The sequence below is a fragment of the Lissotriton vulgaris genome, unplaced genomic scaffold, assembly GCF_964263255.1.
Source record: "Lissotriton vulgaris unplaced genomic scaffold, aLisVul1.2 SCAFFOLD_645, whole genome shotgun sequence".
Taxonomy (NCBI): domain Eukaryota; kingdom Metazoa; phylum Chordata; class Amphibia; order Caudata; family Salamandridae; genus Lissotriton; species Lissotriton vulgaris.
The window spans coordinates 588,325-608,112 of NW_028247646.1; the positions used below are offsets into that span (position 1 = coordinate 588,325).

Genomic DNA, 19,788 nt, shown 5'->3' on the forward strand with positions numbered 1-19,788 from the left:
GCAGCAGAAATTAACGGGGCAGGAGCAGTGAACGGGGCAGGAGCAGTGAACGGGGCAGGAGCAGTGAACGGGGCAGGAGCAGTGAACGGGGCAGGAGCAGTAAACGGGGCAGGAGCAGTGAACGGGGCAGGAGCAGTGAACGGGGCAGGAGCAGTGAACGGGGCAGGAGCAGTGATAGGGCAGGAGCAGCGACAGGGCAGGAGAAGCAACAGGGCAGGAGAGGAGACGTGGAAGGAGAGGCAACAGGGCAGGAGAGGTGACCGGGCACAAGAAGTGACGGGCAGGTGACATGACAGGCAGGTGATGTGACGGGCAGGTGATGTGACAGGCAGGTGAGGTGATGGGGCAGGAGAGGTGACGGGGCAGGAGAGGTGACCGGGCACAAGAAGTGACGGGCAGGTGACATGACAGGCAGGTGATGTGACGGGCAGGAGAGGTGACGGGGCAGGAGAGGTGACGGGGCAGGAGAGGTGACGGGGCAGGAGAGGTGACGGGGCAGGAGAGGTGACGGGGCAGGAGAGGTGACGGGGCAGGAGCAGTGAACAGGACAGGAGCAGTGAACGGGGCAGGAGCAGTGAACGGGGCAGGAGCAGTGAACGGGGCAGGAGCAGTGAACGGGGCAGGAGCGGTGAGCGGGGCAGGAGCGGTGAACAGGGCAGGAGCGGTGAGCGGGGCAGGAGCGGTGAACAGGGCAGGAGCGGTGAACAGGGCAGGAGAGGTGACGGGGCATGAGCTAGAGCAGTAACCGGGTGTGACCGCCGGTGAAAAGACAGGAGCGGAGAAAGGACAGGAGCAATGAAAGGACAGGAGCAGTGAACGAGGCAGGAGCAGTGATAGGGCAGGAGCAGCGACAGGGCAGGAGAAGTGACAGGGCAGGAGAGGAGACGTGAAAGGAGAGGCAACAGGGCAGGAGAGGTGACCGGGCACAAGAAGTGACTGGCAGGTGACATGACAGGCAGGTGATGGGATGGGCAGGCGCGGTGATGGGCAGGAGAGGTGACGGGGCAGGAGAGGTGACGGGGCAGAAGAGGTGACGGGGCAGGAGAGGTGACGGGGCAGGAGAGGTGACGGGGCAGGAGAGGTGACGGGGCAGAAGAGGTGACGGGGCAGAAGAGGTGACGGGGCATGAGCTAGAGCAGTAACCGGGTGTGAGCGGTGAAAAGACAGGAGCGGAGAAAGGACAGGAGCAATAAAAGGACAGGAGCAGTGAACGAGGCAGGAGCAGTGAACGAGGCAGGAGGTGCGAACGGGGCAGGAGGTGCGAACGGGGCAGGAGCAGTGAAGGGGGCAGGAGGAGTGTCAGAGCAGGAGCAGTGATGGGGCAGGAGAGGCGACAGGGCAGGAGAGGAGACATGGAAGGAGAGGCAACAGGGCAGGAGAGGTGACTGGGCAGGTGACATGACAGGCAGGTAACATGACAGGCAGGTGACATGACAGGCAGGAGAGGTGACGGGCAGGAGAGGTGACGGGGCAGGAGAGGTGACGGGGCAGGAGAGGTGACGGGGCAGGAGAGGTGACGGGGCAGGAGAGGTGACGGGGCAGGAGAGGTGACGGGGCAGTAGAGGTGACGGGGCAGGAGAGGTGACGGGGCATGAGCTAGAGCAGTAACCGGATGTGAGCGGTGAAAGGACAGGAGCGGTGAAAGGACAGGAGCGGTGAACTGGGCAGGAGCAGTGAACGGGGCAGGAGCAGTGAACGGGGCAGGAGCAGTGATGGGGCAGGAGCAGTGATGGGGCAGGAGAGGCGACAGGGCAGGAGAGGAGACGTGGAAGGAGAGGCAACAGGGCAGGAGAGGTGACCGGGCACAAGAAGTGACAGGCAGGTGACGTGACAGGCAGGGGATGTGACGGGCAGGTGAGGTGACGGGCAGGAGAGGTGACGGGGCAGGAGAGGTGACAGGTAAGGAGAGGTGACGGGGCAGGAGAGGTGACGGGGCAGGAGAGGTGACGGGGCAGGAGAGGTGACGGGGCAGAAGAGGTGACGGGGCAGAAGAGGTGACGGGGCATGAGCTAGAGCAGTAACTGGGTGTGAGCGGTGAAAAGACAGGAGCGGAGAAAGGACAGGAGCAATGAAAGGACAGGAGCAGTGAACGAGGCAGGAGCAGTGAACGAGGCAGGAGGTGCGAACGGGGCAGGAGCAGGAAACGGGGCAGGAGCAGTGAAGGGGGCAGGAGCAGTGTGGGAGCAGGAGCAGTGATGGGGCAGGAGAGGCGACAGGGCAGGAGAGGAGACGTGGAAGGAGAGGAGACGTGGAAGCAGAGGAAACAGGGCAGGAGAGGTGACTGGGCAGGTGACATGACAGGCAGGTGACATGACAGGCAGGTGACATGACAGGCAGGTGACATGACGGGCAGGTGAGGTGACGGGGCAGGAGAGGTGACGGGGCAGGAGAGGTGACGGGGCAGGAGAGGTGACGGGGCAGGAGAGGTGACGGGGCAGGAGAGATGACGGGGCAGGAGAGGTGACGGGGCAGGAGAGGTGACGAGGCAGGAGAGGTGACAAGGCAAGAGAGGTGACAAGGCAGGAGAGGTGACGGGGCATGAGCTAGAGCAGTAACCGGATGTGAGCGGTGAAAGGACAGGAGCGGTGAAAGGACAGGAGCGGTGAACTGGGCAGGAGCAGTGAACGGGGCAGGAGCAGTGAACGGGGCAGGAGCAGTGAACGGGGCAGGAGCAGTGAACAGGGCAGGAGCAGTGAACGGGGCAGGAGCATTGATGGGGCAGGAGAGGCGACAGGGCAGGAGAGGAGACGTGGAAGGAGAGGCAACAGGGCAGGAGAGGTGACCGGGCACAAGAAGTGACAGGGTGGTGGCATGACAGGCAGGGGATGTGACGGGCAGGTGAGGTGATGGGCAGGAGAGGTGACGGGGCAGGAGAGGTGACGGGGCAGGAGAGGTGACGGGGCATGAGCTAGAGCAGTAACCGGGTGTGAGCGGTGAAAAGACAGGAGCAGAGAAAGGACAGGAGCAATGAAAGGACAGGAGCAGTGAACGAGGCAGGAGCAGTGAACGAGGCAGGAGGTGCGAACGGGGCAGGAGGTGCGAACGGGGCAGGAGCAGTGAAGGGGGCAGGAGCAGTGTCGGAGCAGGAGCAGTGATGGGGCAGGAGAGGCGACAGGGCAGGAGAGGAGATGTGGAAGGAGAGGCAACAGGGCAGGAGAGGTGACTGGGCAGGTGACATGACAGGCAGGTGACATGACGGGCAGGTGACATGACGGGCAGGTGACATGATGGGCAGGAGAGGTGACGGGGCAGGAGAGGTGACGGGGACGGAGAGGTGACGGGGCAGGAGAGGTGACGGGGCAGGAGAGGTGACGGGGCAGGAGCTGGAGCAGTAACCTGATGTGAGCGGTGAAAGGACAGGAGCGGTGAAAGGACGGGAGCGGTGAACTGGGCAGGAGCAGTGAACGGGGCAGGAGCAGTGAACGGGGCAGGAGCAGTGAACGGGGCAGGAGCAGTGAACGGGGCAGGAGCAGTGAACAGGGCAGGAGCAGTGATGGGGCAGGAGAGGCGACAGGGCAGGAGAGGAGACGTTGAAGGAGAGGCAACAGGGCAGGAGAGGTGACCGGGCACAAGAAGTGACAGGCAGGTGACATGACAGGCAGGGGATGTGACGGGCAGGTGAGGTGATGGGCAGGAGAGGTGACGGGGCAGGAGAGGTGACGGGGAAGGAGAGGTGACGGGGCAGGTGAGGTGACGGGGCAGGAGAGGTGACGGGCAGGAGAGGTGACGGGGCAGGAGAAGTGAACGGGGCAGGAGAAGTGACGGGCAGGAGAGGTGACGGGCAGGAGCAGTGAACAGGACAGGAGCAGTGAACAGGACAGGAGCAGTGAACAGGACAGGAGCAGTGAACGGGGCAGGAGCAGTGAACGGGGCAGGAGCAGTGAACGGGGCAGGAGCGGTGAACGGGGCAGGAGCGGTGAGCGGGGCAGGAGCGGTGAACAGGGCAGGAGCGGTGAGCGGGGCAGGAGCGGTTAACAGGGCAGGAGCGGTGAACAGGGCAGGAGCGGTGAACAGGGCAGGAGCGGTGACGGGCAGGAGAAGTGACGGGCAAGTAGAAGTGATGGGCCAGGAGAAGGGAGTGGTCGGGGGAATTGACAAAGCAGGAGTGTTGATCGAGCATGAGCAGGAGTACTGACTGGACAGGAGCAGTGAAAGGGCAGGAGTAGGCGTTTCCCAGGGCGACTGGAAGGGTAGGGGGCCAGTTTAGTTTGGGGGGACCGGTTTTGTACAAGTGCAGGAGTTTTAAAAACACTGCAAAGTTATTTGTATATTCAGCAGGTTTTGGTCAACAATACAAGTGCCAAGATAACTTTGGTGATCAATGTACCTGCTGGAGGGAGATGGGAGCATGTTTTGTCTAGTGGCTATTTTACTCATCTAAGGTAGTGCAGAGGGGTAATATGCCTGCTGCAAAGAACATGTACCATGCATATCAAAGAGCAATATGTTATGTGTATAGTTCAGTGGGTACTGCTTTGTGTTCACTTCCCGAATGAAAGGACACTTGAATACATATGGCCTGGCAGTTCGGGCTGGACTGTTCACATTGGGTGCAGGATCAAGACTGATTTGCATATGGCTGGGTCCAAACTGGAATGGCATGGTGAGCAAAAAACGATGGATTTAAGCCCCGATCTCTGAACTGGGGTGAATGTATGACCTTGTTCTGCATTCTGTCCATCAATTGTTCTTTTTGCATTTGTCACCCCGAGTGGGACAGGTATGCTCAGACATGAGTCCTGTGCTCTCCATGCCAATGGAATCAAGCTATCCTGGCTGATGAGGGCTGAAAGCCCGAAACCGGTCCTAGGATGCTTGTTTCCAGTCCAGGGAGGACCTGGCCTGGCAGTTCGGGCTGGACTGTTCTCATTGGGCACAGGATCAAGACTGATTTGCATATGGCTGGGTCCAAACTGAAATTGCATGTGAGCAAATAAACAATGGATTTAGGCCCATCTCTCTGCACTGGGGTGAATGTATGATATTGCTCCGCATTCTGTCCATAAGTTGTTCTTTTTACTATATTATGATTGAGCAGCCAGCTGGCTGACATGAATATGAAGGAGCCTTTGTGGGTTTCTGTGAGTCTAGATTCTCCTGAAGAGTCCCTTCCTCTTCTGAGCCCTGCTTAACACATGTGTATAGGAGGAGCCCTGTATTCATGACCTCAATGTTTGAGACAAAAAATAATCATGGATTTCTGAACAATGAGAGTAAAAGCATTAAGGTAACATGTTGTTCCTGCTTATATTTCATATGCTTTACATAAACCTGTATTCCCTATGAGTGTTTGCTTTTTCCTGAATTAAACCTCAAATAAACATATCCATTCTTTTAATTAAATAACGTTATAAGCTGTAACTGGTCAGTGAAATGCTAAACGTACTAAAAATTGGTATGTTTTGCTATTTCTAGCCACACCCCTGACTCCGCCCACTGATTCAATCTTCGGTTGTTCCCGCCCCCTGATTCTCCACCCACAGTTCCCCTACTTTTTTTTCCCCACTTCGACCACTGCGTAGCAATGATTGGCTATCAGAGAAAACTGGTTGCTGATGCAGTAGCCAATGTCCTGGGGGTGTTTTCACACCCTTTAAAGACATTGGCTGCTAACAGCCGCCAAAGACAAGCTGGAAACGGCTCTGTGCACTGGTTCCAGCTGCTCCTCCCTGTCACCGTGTGCCTTCAGCTCCTCACCCGAGGACCGTGTGAAGAGAGATGAAATCATGACACCTGGTGGTCCCGTGTGAAACGGCAGGTCTGGGAGAGTCGTCCAGGATCCGATATGGTTGTAACTGAGCGGGTTTTTAAACAGTTATCACCCATCACAGCCAAAAGCAGTGATAAACGATAGCTAGGATGAGAAGAACGCCAGAAATAGTATTTTTATATCACGATAATAAGAACTCATTTCAAACTCATCAATAGAGACAAGTGAAGGACAAGCGTGCAGGACATCTTATAAATATTGGTATGGGATCTGTACACAGTAATTGGGTGGGGTGAGAACACTGATAGGTTATCCATAGACAGAAGAATCACAGAAGACAAGATCAGTACTGGACTTTCCAACAACTTACCCTTTCTTCATCGCTCTTAATCACAGCTAGAGATGAATTAAGAGAAGCACACGTGTTATTGCCAATTGTCCAGTTTCCTTTAGCTTCAGAGGGAAAGAAACACATGCCCTTGTACAAGACCCATCCTTTCTCACACCGGCATTGTTTATGACTGTCCTTGTCTTCTGTGCTGTTCGCATCAATGGCATGAGCACTTTTATTAGCCGCAGAGTTACCTTAAGGTAAAGTAAAGGGCACATATAAATATATAACTTGAAAACAAAAAATTAAAAAGATGTTTATATTAAAGATTATTATAACTTCATTTTAGATACTTTAAATATTGTACAAAATAAAAAAATGCTACATCACTATTGACTCAAATTTGAAATAAATCTATAATTATTGGAAAAATAATTCAATTATTTTCTGATATTTACATTAAAAAAATCTCCACCTGAAGAAAAAATATATATTTATTATTTTTAGAACTGTCAGCCTTAGAGTGTTCCTCCACCCAAATTTTGCCTTCCGCCTCCATTTTTCGGACCTCGTTTTTGCTGGTATTATGACTCTGAGCCCTGTACCAATGCTAGCCAGTGCTAAAGTGCTTGTGTGCTATCCTCTAAAACATACTATTGGCTTATCTCCAACTGGCATTTGAATCCACTTATAAGTCCCTAGTAAATTGCAATGAATGTGCCCAGGGCCGGTAAATTAAATGCTATTATTGGGCCTGCAGGACTGATTATGCCACCCAGACAATTAGCCCTTAAAACATGTCTCAGGCTTGCCATTGCGGAGCCGGTGTGTGCAGTCTTAAAACTGCTACGCGATCCTGGCAAAATAAACCTTTTGCCAGGCCGAAACCTTTCTTCTTAAATACATACAAGTCACCTCTAGATAGCAGCGATGTGGAATATATTTTCAAAATGTGCTTGTCCAAGGGACAACAGGTTACAGAAATCTACTTGCCCTGCAAAGAAATCAACTTGCCCGGCCTACTGCCTAAATCAATCAGATGAGCTTCCAGAGAAAGTGCCCATTACTTGTACTAGAGACCGACTATGGCATTAATGATGCTTTTGAGAGGGAAACCAGTATGGGATTTGAATTTACATGAGGTGCATGCACTGAAAAACACAATAGCACAATATACATTTTGCATTAGATATTGGCAAATACAATACAGCAAGAAACATTTTAGACCCAAGCTGATCTGGACAAAACATCTGTGATGCAGCCCCAAGTCATACATGGACATAAAGGAGATTCTTCAGTAGCCCTCAAGCGAGGTTCTCTTCCGCAGTGCAAAGGATGTTTTTTCCAATTCATCAGTGAAGGGCAGGAGTCAGTACTCCTTTCTTACTATGAGACAGTTCTGCAGATGTCTCTAATGCACCTCAAATGATGTGAAAGATTGTCAATTGGGGACTTTGACGCTGCAGCACAGTGGTAATAAAAAACACTCTTGGGCCTGAACCCACGATTGAGCAGGCAGCCATGGAGGGAGGCTCGGGGTTATGCCAACGGTATGGCAGTCTTACCAGCAGTCCCAAAGAGAGGGCACCATTAAACATGGTGACGAGTCAACAGGTTCGTCAACTAAACTCGATCTGTGTCACAGGGGAACAAACACGATTTCCAAGTCTTCCCATAGAAATCAGTTGATTGAAAGACTTGGAAGGCTGAGGTAGATTCCAGAACCGGATGTATGACGCAACGCCGCCGCCATTGTTCACGAATGACAGTATATATATTTAACCCTATTAACCCACAATCCCTAAATCCTAAAATTACCCTTGCCACACAAAAACCCGTACCCACCCTAAACGTACCCTCGCCAAGTAAGAGATGGAGCAGGACACTTCAGACCCCCACAACTCAAGCCAGTTCTCATGAGCCGTTGTAAAGAAGTTCTGTTTTATGTGATTCATTAACGCAAGGGCAAGGATTTCACAGGGCTCCATCTGGGGTATGTCTGAGATCACGGCCCTCTAAATGCACACAATGCATCATGTTTAAGATGTAGATTAGTTCCTAGATTAGTAGCTATCAAACGACGGCACCAAATTTCTAATGCTGGTCCACTTAACTACAATGTGCGATCTCGGGCAAATGTTCTATTTTCATGGAACTCTATTCATTCACCTGTCAAAACTGCTTGCCACTGGAGTCAAGCTATCCAGGCTGATGAGGTCTGAAAGCCCGAAACCGGTACTAGGATGCTTGTTTCCAGTCCAGGGAGGACCTGGCTTGGCAGCTCGGGCTGGACTGTTCAAATGGGGGCACAAGGTCAAGACTGATTTGCATATGGCTAGGTTCAAACTGGAATGGCATGGTAAGTAAAACAACGATGGATTTAGGCCCAGATCTCTCTACTGGGGTGAATGTATGACATTGTTCTGCATTCTTACCATTAACTGTTGTTTTTGCATTTGCACTTGGCTAAAGGCCAGCTATTATGTGTTATGCTAAATAGCTTGGCATTTACGTAGGTACTTAAGAACACAACCCTATGTTTAAAACAGTTAAATGGTTTTCTGGAGGCCTAAAGTCACCCAAGTCACCCAACTTAAATTCTTGTGAGGATCGGGAGGCGTCTATCCTGCAACATGAACAGCTATCAAGGAGCAGATATTGACAACTGCTGTCTGTTGCTGGCCTGCCTCTGCAAGGCATGCTTGGCACTGCATTGAAACTCCTACGAGGCCAGTCAATGTGATGAATACATGGCATTTATGCAAAATACACTTCAGAAAGCTGCCTGTAGGCAAACCTGCAAAGGTACGCGCTGCCTTTTCCTGTTTTTTTTAGCACCCCTCTTGTTCATACATGCTGCTGAAGTGATATGTACGAATAGACACAGGTAGTCTGTCTATTCTTATCTTGATCCCCCAAACTACTAGGGTCCACTGTTTTTTTTTATAAGTTAACGCCCAAGGTCCCTAGTGTACTACCTTCGGGTTCCCTTGTTTCTCATAACTGAAGTGATATGTACTGCAGAATAAATCATTTTCGAAAAGTAACTGATTTTCTGCAGATTACACTCACTGCACATAAAACCTAAGCAAGCAAGAAGCGCAAGACGGTCATGGGGAGCACAGCACTTGCTTCAGGCTTCATCTCAGATGTGACACCCAGGGAAACAAATGGTAACGGAAGCGCGGAAATGTGTCGACTCAATGAGGCCCAGAGAGCAAAGTGCCAGAGGTGAGCACGACGGGCAGACGTCGGAGGACTACAAGGCCCAGAGGGAGCAAAGGCCTGTTATATACTGAGATTACTCTGCTTCTTCTTATTCTCTCGTGCTTACCAGCACGAGAGATCTCTTTGATGGTTCTGGAATTCCGTCCTTCAGTCGTGAGGATTCCTTGCACGTCACATTGGACGTTGGCTTCCTCACGACTGGACGGCTCTGGTTGTGGGTGCTTGATTTAGAGAATTGAATACAAAATAAACACTCAAGCTTCGACCTACGCAAGTTTCCTGCTTCTTTACTTAACATATTTGACGACGATCGGGACTTTGCTGCACCCACCGCCAGTCAACTTACCAGAACTCGACCACTGCTAGTCGTGCCTCTTCAGCTGAACCTGCCTCCAGTCTGATTCCTGCCACACCAGGTCGTATGCTTCCGGACACTTTTCCTGTCCATTTCCTGGCTCCTGACGTCAATTTGCCTGCTTTCTTCGCCTTTTCCCTGGCGCTGCGTGTCTCTGGCGGTTGCTGTCTCGCGCTCAGTCATGCGCGCAACGTTCTGACTTCCTGCTCGCGTTGCTACACGCGCGCTACGCCTCAACAACAAGACAAGCCCCACCGCCTTTAGAGATCCACGTCTTCCTGTTTCCTTGACGACGACGCCGGCGGCCATTTTCAGCGGCCTTTCAAGCCTTTGTCCTGCATCATTGTACCGCGCTGCGTTTTACACGTACTGCGCTGCGTTTACACGTACTGCCTTCATTTCATCTTTAATCACAGCGATTTCTTCGCCTTGTCTAAATTTTCAAGATCTACTACAGCGATAGGCACCCTCATTGCCTACCATGTTTATTTGACTTCTTAGTTTCACGTTTTAAGTCATTTATCAACCACAGCAATAGGCACGCTTTACTGCCTACCATGTTCATGTGAATTTTCATTTACTTCACAAGTCTTCAAGTAACTACAGCGATAGGCACGCTTCATTGCCTACCATGTTTATTTGACTTTATTATTTCATATTTAAAGTCATCAGCGATAGGCACGCTTACTGCCTATTTTAAGTCTTCATTTTACTACAGTGTTGACACTCTCCTTTCATTTTACTAATACAATACATTCCCATCCTTTTATTTTCTTTTCTTTTTCACCATGGCTTCTTCTCAACAGTTTCAAACACCAGCTCCATTCCTACAAACTCCTGGGAAACCTACTCTTGCTTGGCGCAATTGGCTAAAAGGTTTTGAGAACTATTTAGTAGCCATTGATGCTACCAAGTATGATCCTCCTCGCAAAGTTGCCATTCTCTATGGTTGTCTGGGAGTTGCTGCTCAACAAGTTTTTGAAAACTTACCTCATATTGCTTCTCCCGCTGGTGAATCCGGTGACAACTGGGATGTTTTCCAAGAAGCCATTGCTCGTCTCACTAAACAATATGACGATGAGCCCAGTATTGTATTAGAACGCCATAATTTTTTCAAACGCAAACAAAGCATTGATGAAACCGTAGAAGACTATATCGCTCAGCTTAGAATCTTGGCTTCTACTTGTGACTTTGGTGCTAGTACAGACGCCTCTATCAGAGATCAATTTATCTTTGCTTGTTGTTCAAAAAAAATTCAGGAGCGTCTTTTAAGTTGCAAAAACCCCTCTTTAACTGAAACAATTGATATTGCCAAGGGGATTGAGCGCGCAACTTATTCTTCTAAGATTCTAAAAGAAAGCATTTCTCAACCTTCTGTTCATTTAGTTGAACAAGCTTCTGGTTTCACTTCCATTGACCTTGTTAACAATTCTTCAAGACAACTAAATAGAAAACCTCTTATTTGCTACAGATGCGGATCCAGGAATCATCTTGGCAATTCTCCCACGTGTCCTGCCTCTGGCAAGAAATGCTCCTCCTGCAAGAAAATTGGTCATTTTCCTTCTGTTTGCAGGGGTCGCAAAAGATTCACTAGAGTTAATAATATTGAGATTCAAGAAAATGTAGAGTCTTGTTCCACCAGAGTCAATGATGTTATGTTGTCAATTGAATGTGATTCCCTTGAATTTACTAAAATTAAGAGTCCCTTGTGTGAATTGCTGATTGGTACAATTACAATCCAGGTTAAAGCTGATTCTGGTTCTCCCATCACTATTTTATCTGACCTTACGTTCTATGCAAATTGGAGTAAAGTTGTTCTTTCCAAGTCCGATCTTCATCTCAAAGCATTTGGCGAAAAAGACATTGATATGTTGGGCTTTTTTTATTCCAACATTGCTTGTCTAGGCAGATACACTTTCACCAAAGTTTATGTTGCCCTCAAAGGCAGGGATGCCGTAGGTTGGTTTGACTTAGCCAGAATGGGCTTGATCCTCAAGCCTGGTTCCGACCAACCCATTGCCTTAGGCGACATTCCTTATGACTATTATACAAGTCATGATTCTGGGAACTTTGACATTTCTGATCTTTCCTTTCCCATAGTCAAAATAGACACCTTGCTGAGTTCTTTCCCAAACTTATTTAAAAATAAGGTTGGCACAGTGCTTGGTTTTAAGCATGAAATTCGACTTAAACCCAATGCCCAGCCAGTTGTCCACAAAGTTCGTCCTCTTCCCTTGAGCGCTAGAGATGAACTTAAAAGCGTTCTTAAGAACCTTTGTGATGAAGGAATCATTGCCCCCTGTGATTCATCCGAATGGGTTTTCCCCATTGTCCTAGTTCACAAGAAAACCGGAGAGGTAAGGTTGTGTGCCGATTTACGCTCCCTAAATAATAATATCATCGTTGATTGTCACCCCCTTCCCAAAATTCACGACCTTTTGGCTAATCTGGCTGGGGCTAAATTCTTCTCCCTCCTTGACCTTAGGTCTGCTTATCACCAAATTCCCTTGTCCCTCAGATCTCAAGAGTTAACAACATTCATCACCCCCCTTTGGTGCTTTCAAGTACCTTAGGCTTCCCTTTGGCTTGGCTTCTGCAGCCAGCATTTTCCAAAAACTAATGGACAACCTGTTCCAAGACATCCCTGGCGTGCAAGCGTACCAAGATGACATCTTGGTCTACGCCAACGACTCTTTTCAGCACAATCACACTCTCAATACCGTGTTACAAGTCCTGGAAAAAGCTGGCATGACTGTTAGACACGATAAGTGTAAATTTGCTGTCCAAGAGTTGGATTACTTGGGTCACTCCCTTTCTCCCAATGGCATTAAACCCAAGTTCTCTTTAATTAAAGCCATTCGTGATGCTAAACCTCCCAAGGATCGTGATGCACTTCGCTCCTTCCTGGGCTTATCTGAATACTACGCCAGGTTCGTTCATGGTTACGCACAAATTGTTGAACCTTTAAGAATGCTCTTAAGAAAAGGTGTAAAATTTGTTTGGTCTCAAGACTTGCAAAAAGTTTTTGACCAAGTCAAGAAGATCATCGAAGATTCACCTGCTTTGAATCCTTTTTGTGACTACTCTATGGGTTTTATCACCGTAGATGCCAGTCTTACTGGTTTGGGTGCTGTCCTGGGACAGTGGGTTGAGGGCAAAGAACACACCGTTGCCTTTGCATCCAGAACTCTTCTTCCTGCTGAAACCAGGTACAGCACAATTGAAAGAGAAGCCCTGGCTTGCGTTTGGGCAATTCACAAGTTCAAATCTTACATTTGGGGTCGCGAGTTCGAAATTTACACAGACCACAAGCCACTTATGCATATGCTTTCTGACAGTACCTCCAATAGGGCTCCCGCTAGACTTGTTCGTCTCCTTTCTAAGCTTCACGAATTTCATTTTGTCATCAAACACATTCCCGTAGGTAAAAATTTCAGGGCCGATTGCCTCTCTAGAATGTCTTTAACTGATGATTCAATTGTCAATGATGATATTGAATGTGTTGTTGCCACCATCGATGCAGTTGCTGAATGTCAACCCATTTCTGAAGCAGAATGGAATATAGCTTATGCAAATGACCTTGTTCTTTCTAAAGTTAAGGATTTCATTGTCAACAAATGGCCTGAACGTAGAACCTTACCCACTGAACTTAAAGGTTTTGCAAATGTTTCAGAAGAACTTTCTTTGGTCAATGATATGGTCATGCGCAATGATCTATTTGTTCCTCCTCAGTCTGTTCGTGATCATATCATTCGTTCTGCTCATCAGGGTCATCTCGGCATCATCAAGATCTGTCAACGCATCAAACAATTTTAGTGGTGGCCTTCCATGGACTCTCACATTAGGAAGATGATTGACAATTGCACCCAGTGCATCCTTTCTGATAAGCATTGGAAGACTCTTTCCACACCTTTATGTCCTGTTCCTCTACCGGCTGGTCCATGGGACAAAGTAGCGTTGGACTTTTCTGGTCCATATGATATCTTACCTTCTGAACACAAGTTTCTTATCCTCCTGGTTGATTATTACTCTAAATGGCTCTATTATTCCTTTTGCAATTCTGCTTCTAATGACAACGCCATTAATTTCCTACAATCTGTTTTTGACATTGAAGGTTTTCCCAAGTCCATCGTTACTGACAATGGAACCCATTTTGTCGCTCAAAAAATGTGCTCTTTTCTCAAGCGTAATGATATTTTTCACCACAAAGTTGCCTCCTCAAATGGTCTTGTAGAAAGATGTAATCGCATCATTAAGGAGGGTGTTCAAACCGCCATTTCTTATCGGCTTGACCCTTTGCCTTTCGTTCATGACAAAGTGTGGGCCTACAATACTTCCCCACATTCAACCACTGGGGTCTCACCCTTTAGCTTACTTAGAAAAAGAAGAGTTCATTCTGTTCTTAATCCCAGTTGGTTGCATAAGAATTTTGGTTCATCAGATTCTTCTTTTTCTGTTCAAGATCATGTGTTTGCTAAACAATTGTCAATGAAATCACGTTTCGATGAAGGTAAACATTCTGTTGATCAGTCCTTACAAAAAGGAGACATCGTTCTCATCAAAAATCCCAAAAGAGTTTCCAAAGGGATGTCTAAATTTTCTTCTCCAAATTTGGTCACACAAGTTAGTAAAACCTCAGCCCTTCTTGATGACAGTGGATGGTGGAATAAGCGAGCTCTTGTTAAGATCTCTCCACTTCAAGCCCATGTCATCAAGGAACATGCCACTTCAGATTCTGAGCATTGTGATTGGTTTGACTTTCTTTACTCCAAACCACATTCCTCCAACCCTGTTACCGAAACCTCTACGTCCTCTGTGGCCACCGCTCCTGCTCATTCCCTTCATTCTCCTGATACTCTCCCCTCCACTTCTGCTTTGCCACAGTCCTCTGTTTCCGAGGAGTTTCCCCTACCACATGATTCGACTTCTCAAGAGACTTCTGAAGTGGCAACGAAAAGGGCGTTTCGTTTGAAACAGTAATCCTGCAGATTGAGAGACTATGTTTTAGAATAATTTTGCTTAACTCAGTACTAACTCATGTTTGCTTTTGGCTATTTCTCATGTTTGTTTTAGTGTGTTTGCTTTGTTTCCCTTCTTAGTGGGGAAGATGTTATATACTGAGATTACTCTGCTTCTTCTTGTTCTCTCGTGCTTACCAGCACAAGAGATCTCTTTGATGGTTCTGGAATTCCGTCCTTCAGTCGTGAGGATTCCTTGCACGTCACATTGGACGTTGGCTTCCTCACGACTGGACGGCTCTGGTTGTGGGTGCTTGATTTAGAGAATTGAATACAAAATAAACACTCAAGCTTCGACCTACGCAAGTTTCCTGCTTCTTTACTTAACAAGGCCATAGACAAGGCCGAGGGAAATACACGAGGCACAAGGGGGAAGCAAAGGTAATCGGGCAGGAAACTGAGGGGCAGAACTAAGAGCCTCATTCCTCTCCCCACTCCCCACTCCCGCCTCTTCCCTGGCAGTCTGATGCGAGCTGTGCTGTCCGACTCCATGACCTGCGTCTCGAGCTCTGTAGAACGGCAGCTCACCTCCCCCCAATCATCATTCTCCATGAGTCCCAAGCTGGGTTCACCAATCAGAAGCAACGTTTTACCTCAGGGTGGATTCATGATTGATCCAGCCAATCTCAATAGTGACAACATCAGGGGGCTTTAGGCGAATCATAGACCATTAAACATTTCAGTTATTGAAGGCATTTGCCTTGGATTTCCTGATTAGTGGTTCGCTCGAAGGAGCAGTAGTTCTGTCTCTGGTTTAACTATTATCAAGTCTGCTTGACCCTAGTATAAAATATACATTAAAACTACTTGCGCTGGAAATAAATGTAGACGTTTTGGGCGTTGGGCGATACAAATTCCTTATTCTTGGGGTAGGCCCTAGACAGCCCTGATGGCAGAGTGCAATGTATTTAAAACATTGGACATGTACTTTTTAGTTTTGTAACAACCTGATGTTCCCAGGATCGGGGAAGGCCCGGTAATAAATAAGAGCAACAACTTGACTTGGCTATTGCTGTATTTAATGGATAAGAATACAGAACAGAACTAGCCAAAATGAAAATCATTCAGTACATGAAAAGAAAGAATAGTCAAAGATACCCGTTAGCGGCACCTGGGCTCTTACAGTCCTCCGCATGAACAACAGTCCCCGTGTCCGCCAACGGAGGGCACTGTGCTAAGAAACGGCGGAAAATGCTGTTTGACAGCTGCTAAGGGAAGTACTGTCTGTGTCAAAGCTCCTGATCCTGTTTAGGGGCTCTTAGTTATGCTACGAGCTGGGGAGTGCCCAGCCGGGTACTCAACCATGCAGTTCGTGACCAGAGCCAGGGAACAGCCGCTCAACCTTCTCTGTGTAAAGAGCTAACCCCAGGATTCCGGTAAAGAACCAGCGCGCAGCCTCTCGTGTCTTTTCAGAGACGCAGCAAACACCTCCGTGGTGTGCGTCTCGGTTTGTAGTGCAAAAGAAGCTTACAAAGGAAGGAGCGGGGGCAGAGAGCAGCCGCTCGATCTTGCCTCCGTTTCCTCTGCTCCGGTTATTATTATTACGCCAAGCTTCTCCTGGGCTCTTCAGCTGAGACGCGGCAAACACCTCCGTGGTGTGCGTCCCAGCTAACTGTTACCCGTTGACCAACTAGTTAGGCGGAGAGTAGCCGCTCAATCTCACCTACGTATCCTGCTGAATCGCAAGATACCCTACTTGCTTCTCAGCTGAGACGCGGCAAACTCCTCCGTGTTGTGCGTCTCAGCCAGCTAATCAATGTATCAAGATGCGGGGGCTCTTACCTCCCTTACTGTATCCTCCGGTCTGCTGCGAAATGACGGGATACCAAGTACCGGGTCTTATGGCTGTAGGCAAAGTCGGCAAAGGTTTCAAAATATCCGACGCAGCGTCCTCGCTGAGTTACGCTTATATAGGCGTTTCCGGTCCGTGATCCTCCCCGCTCGGCATACTGGGAGCGCTCGGCATGCTGGGAGTTGTAGTCCCGCACCTGTGGCGGCGGCGATCGTGATGGTGCCGGATCACGCTGTGTCCAGTGGATGGCATGGGCGAGGGAAACCATGACAAGTTTTACTAGTTCTGGTCAGGGCACAAGTCCTAAAAAAGAAATTGGGGGTGAGACGTCACAACAGGAAGTGATGTCACGAAAGGTGGCTTGCACCATCAGACTCATTGCCTCCCCTCAGATGTGATTGCATCAGAGAAGCCAGCACGTGAGCAGCGTTCTGAATGGGCTCCGATCTCGCTCCAGAGAGGCCAAAGAGTTAATGTGTGGCTCCGTTTTGCTCCAGTTATCAAGCTTCCTGTAAAATAAGAGGGGGGAACACAGTCCACCCGCGTGGTACCCCGACTCGAGCCCTGGTCCTGGTAGTGAAAATCTCTGAAATTCACTTTTCACTGCTGCAAGATCTAGAATTTCCATAAGATAAGAATGGAGTTGCCTTATTACACTTTCTAAGTATAATTTGTATGGTGTCTTTGGAGTCACAATTTAGAATCCTAACTTATGGGAGGCCGGATTTTAAAATGCAATTCTGACAATGCTACTTTTACAAAGTTGGCATTTTTCCTGCCTTAACCATTTGGTGCCTGCTACCCATCTCTGGTCACATGATTGGGTGTAGCTGGCAGTTGGGCTTTCTGTATTCCCACTAGACAGACGCATACAGTGGGAGCTTAGGTGCGACTTAATGAGAAATCCTGGCAGAATGGGAGAAGGAGCTGAGCACAGCCTCACAAATGACTAGGCTGTGCCCTGTCATCACTAAACAAAGGCCTGCATATCCCATGTAGTTAGTCTGGAGCCAGGGCAGGGAGGATAGGACATCTGTGCACTTTCGAAGGCATGTCTTTGAAGTTTCCCCCACTTCAAAGGTACCACTGGGTACAAGGCCACCACTTTAGTATACTTCTGGACCTGTGGATCCTCTGCAAGAAAGGAGGATCGCTGTGCTGCTGAAGGGCTGCCACTATGCTGGACTGCACACTGCAGGACCCCTGCTTTGCTGTGCTGACCTGCTGCCCTCTTACCTGGGTGAGAAGTACTGGACATGCATCGCTCTGGCACACCGAACCCAGAGTGACTCCAAGGGCTATTTGGCTGGCCTCCTGGTCTAAAGTTCAGGACATAAAAAGTTTCTAACCAAACTGCTTCTGCACCTGGACTCTGCCACCTGTGAGTCTACCCTGCCAAGTGGTGCCACCCCAGTCCTGGATCCTTGGAAGTAAGCCTAAGATGCTTGATAGTGGAACCAACACAACGCTGATCGGAGCATCCTTGAGCAGAACAGCCACATCGCATCTATGGATCGGAGCATCCAAGCAGAACTGCCATACTGACGTTCCATGAATTCTGAACCCGTTTCATAAAGGTCATGGTTTTGTTACGAATTTGATAGTAGCGAACCGTAACTGGTGAGTGCGGCAAGTACGAATGATTTCGTCATGTTAGACCAATGGATTCACTACGTATTTAGGGATTTCGTTCCGAACCCTCGGGTTCCATTTTGTGCATGGCAGCCATTTTGTGGTTGCCCTCACATAGGCCGATGACTACGGCCGAACGAGTCTTTGGTACACGTACACTTTAACTGACTCCTAGGTGACCTCAGCGAACTGACCCCGTTGCCTGAAGCTAACCTTGCTAAGCCAGTTCCTTGTCCGGTAGTTGATCGAGATCAAAGAACAGGACATTGTTGAGTTTATTACACACGCACACACCCCTTTATCTTGCCTCACATCTGTTTCTGTTCCTTATTTTATGGTCTGTTTATGGTTTGGGTTGTGGTCTTTTATTATGGGTTTGACTGGCCTGTCCGAGCAAGAATGTTGGGCTTTCCCGTGTAATTGATGGTGGGCTGGACAACTGAAAAGTGGGTTTGTCGTCATGCGAAACCTTTTGCAATGTTACCTATGATTGGACAATTCGTAAATAATGGGTGTTTGTCAGGAATGTGATTTTTAGCATAAAAGACGATGTCTCGCAATACGAAAATTGAGCAGTCTCTAGCGAACCTACTTGTGTCGTACTTCGTAGACTTCTGTTCCTGGTTGCAGCCAATAAATTTGATCTTTGACGTCACTGAGAAGTATCCAGTGTCTCTGTATTCTAAGACAGGAGAACCCGAAGACTTTGGGCGTGCCCCTGGCGCCGCTGGGTTCTAAAACCCAGTTCTTTAGAACTGCTGCTACTGCATGGATCGGACCCATCGCAAAAGACTCACATCACAGCAGCACCTAAAAAGTAGTATTTAGAAAATGGTCTCAGGTTTTGTAGGACATTGGGGTTCATCATTTTTAGCAGAGTGGTTATCTGACCATATTTGAAAAGGGAAAATGCCATTGATTCGTGAAAAATGGATGGTACGAGGGATAACGAAGCAATGTCCTGCATGGAGACGATCTGGTTTTCCAGGATGAGATGGCCTTTGTCTGTGGAGGCGATGATATGTAGGAAGAAAGCCATTTCCAGTTGTTTAAATGTTGCCCATTCTGAGATATTGTTTAGACCCTCAGATCTGAATGACATATGGTTAAATGGTCAACACATTTTATGGTTTTGATTGGTTTTTGTGCAAAACTGCTGTATTGTTGTGAAAGGGGAGAGATGGTCAAGCTCAGGCTTAATGGTATTTATTATCTGGGAGTTTCAGGTTTTCGGTATTTTCTTTGTGGGTTGATGTTGAGTGATGGTGTTTGTTGATATTCTAGAGGAAGCTGAAATCACCAAGTAAAAGGTTAGTGGACAACTGTTTAGGCCTATTATTAGTATGATAACTGCAGTGCATAAGGAAGGGGAGATGGGGGCAGAAGATGGTCTGATAGTTTTCTTTTGGTTTGGTCAATTGATGAGGTATGGGTGCTTGAAAGAACAATGTTATAAAAGTAGACTGTACAGGGCCATCTTTTCTTGTGAATTATGGTAATACCACCTCAATTTCTGCAGGGTCTTTATGTATGTGGGACAAGCCTTCAGGTATTCGGCTACTGTAAGGCAGAGGATGTTGGGGGGTGGGGGGGGGGCAGAGAGAGAGAGACATATTTTGGTTAACAGGAGGCCTAAGGAGCAAGATGTGATATTGTCCATAACTTCTCATGAACGTGAAAACTATACAAATTGTAAGACCACATTCAGGGGGTCAAATGGCA

General features: G+C 48.4%; 1 protein-coding gene across 1 annotated transcript in view; it reads right to left on the bottom strand.

Moving 5' to 3' along the window:
* LOC147665085 (killer cell lectin-like receptor subfamily B member 1B allele A) overlaps positions 1 to 19,788 on the bottom strand; it is a 300,500-nt gene that overhangs the window by 105,980 nt on the left and 174,732 nt on the right. Inside the window, exon 3 of the mRNA XM_086949772.1 lies at positions 6,081 to 6,295. Within this exon, the coding sequence (XP_086805898.1) occupies positions 6,081 to 6,295 (215 nt within the window). The remainder of the gene's footprint in view (positions 1 to 6,080; positions 6,296 to 19,788) is intronic.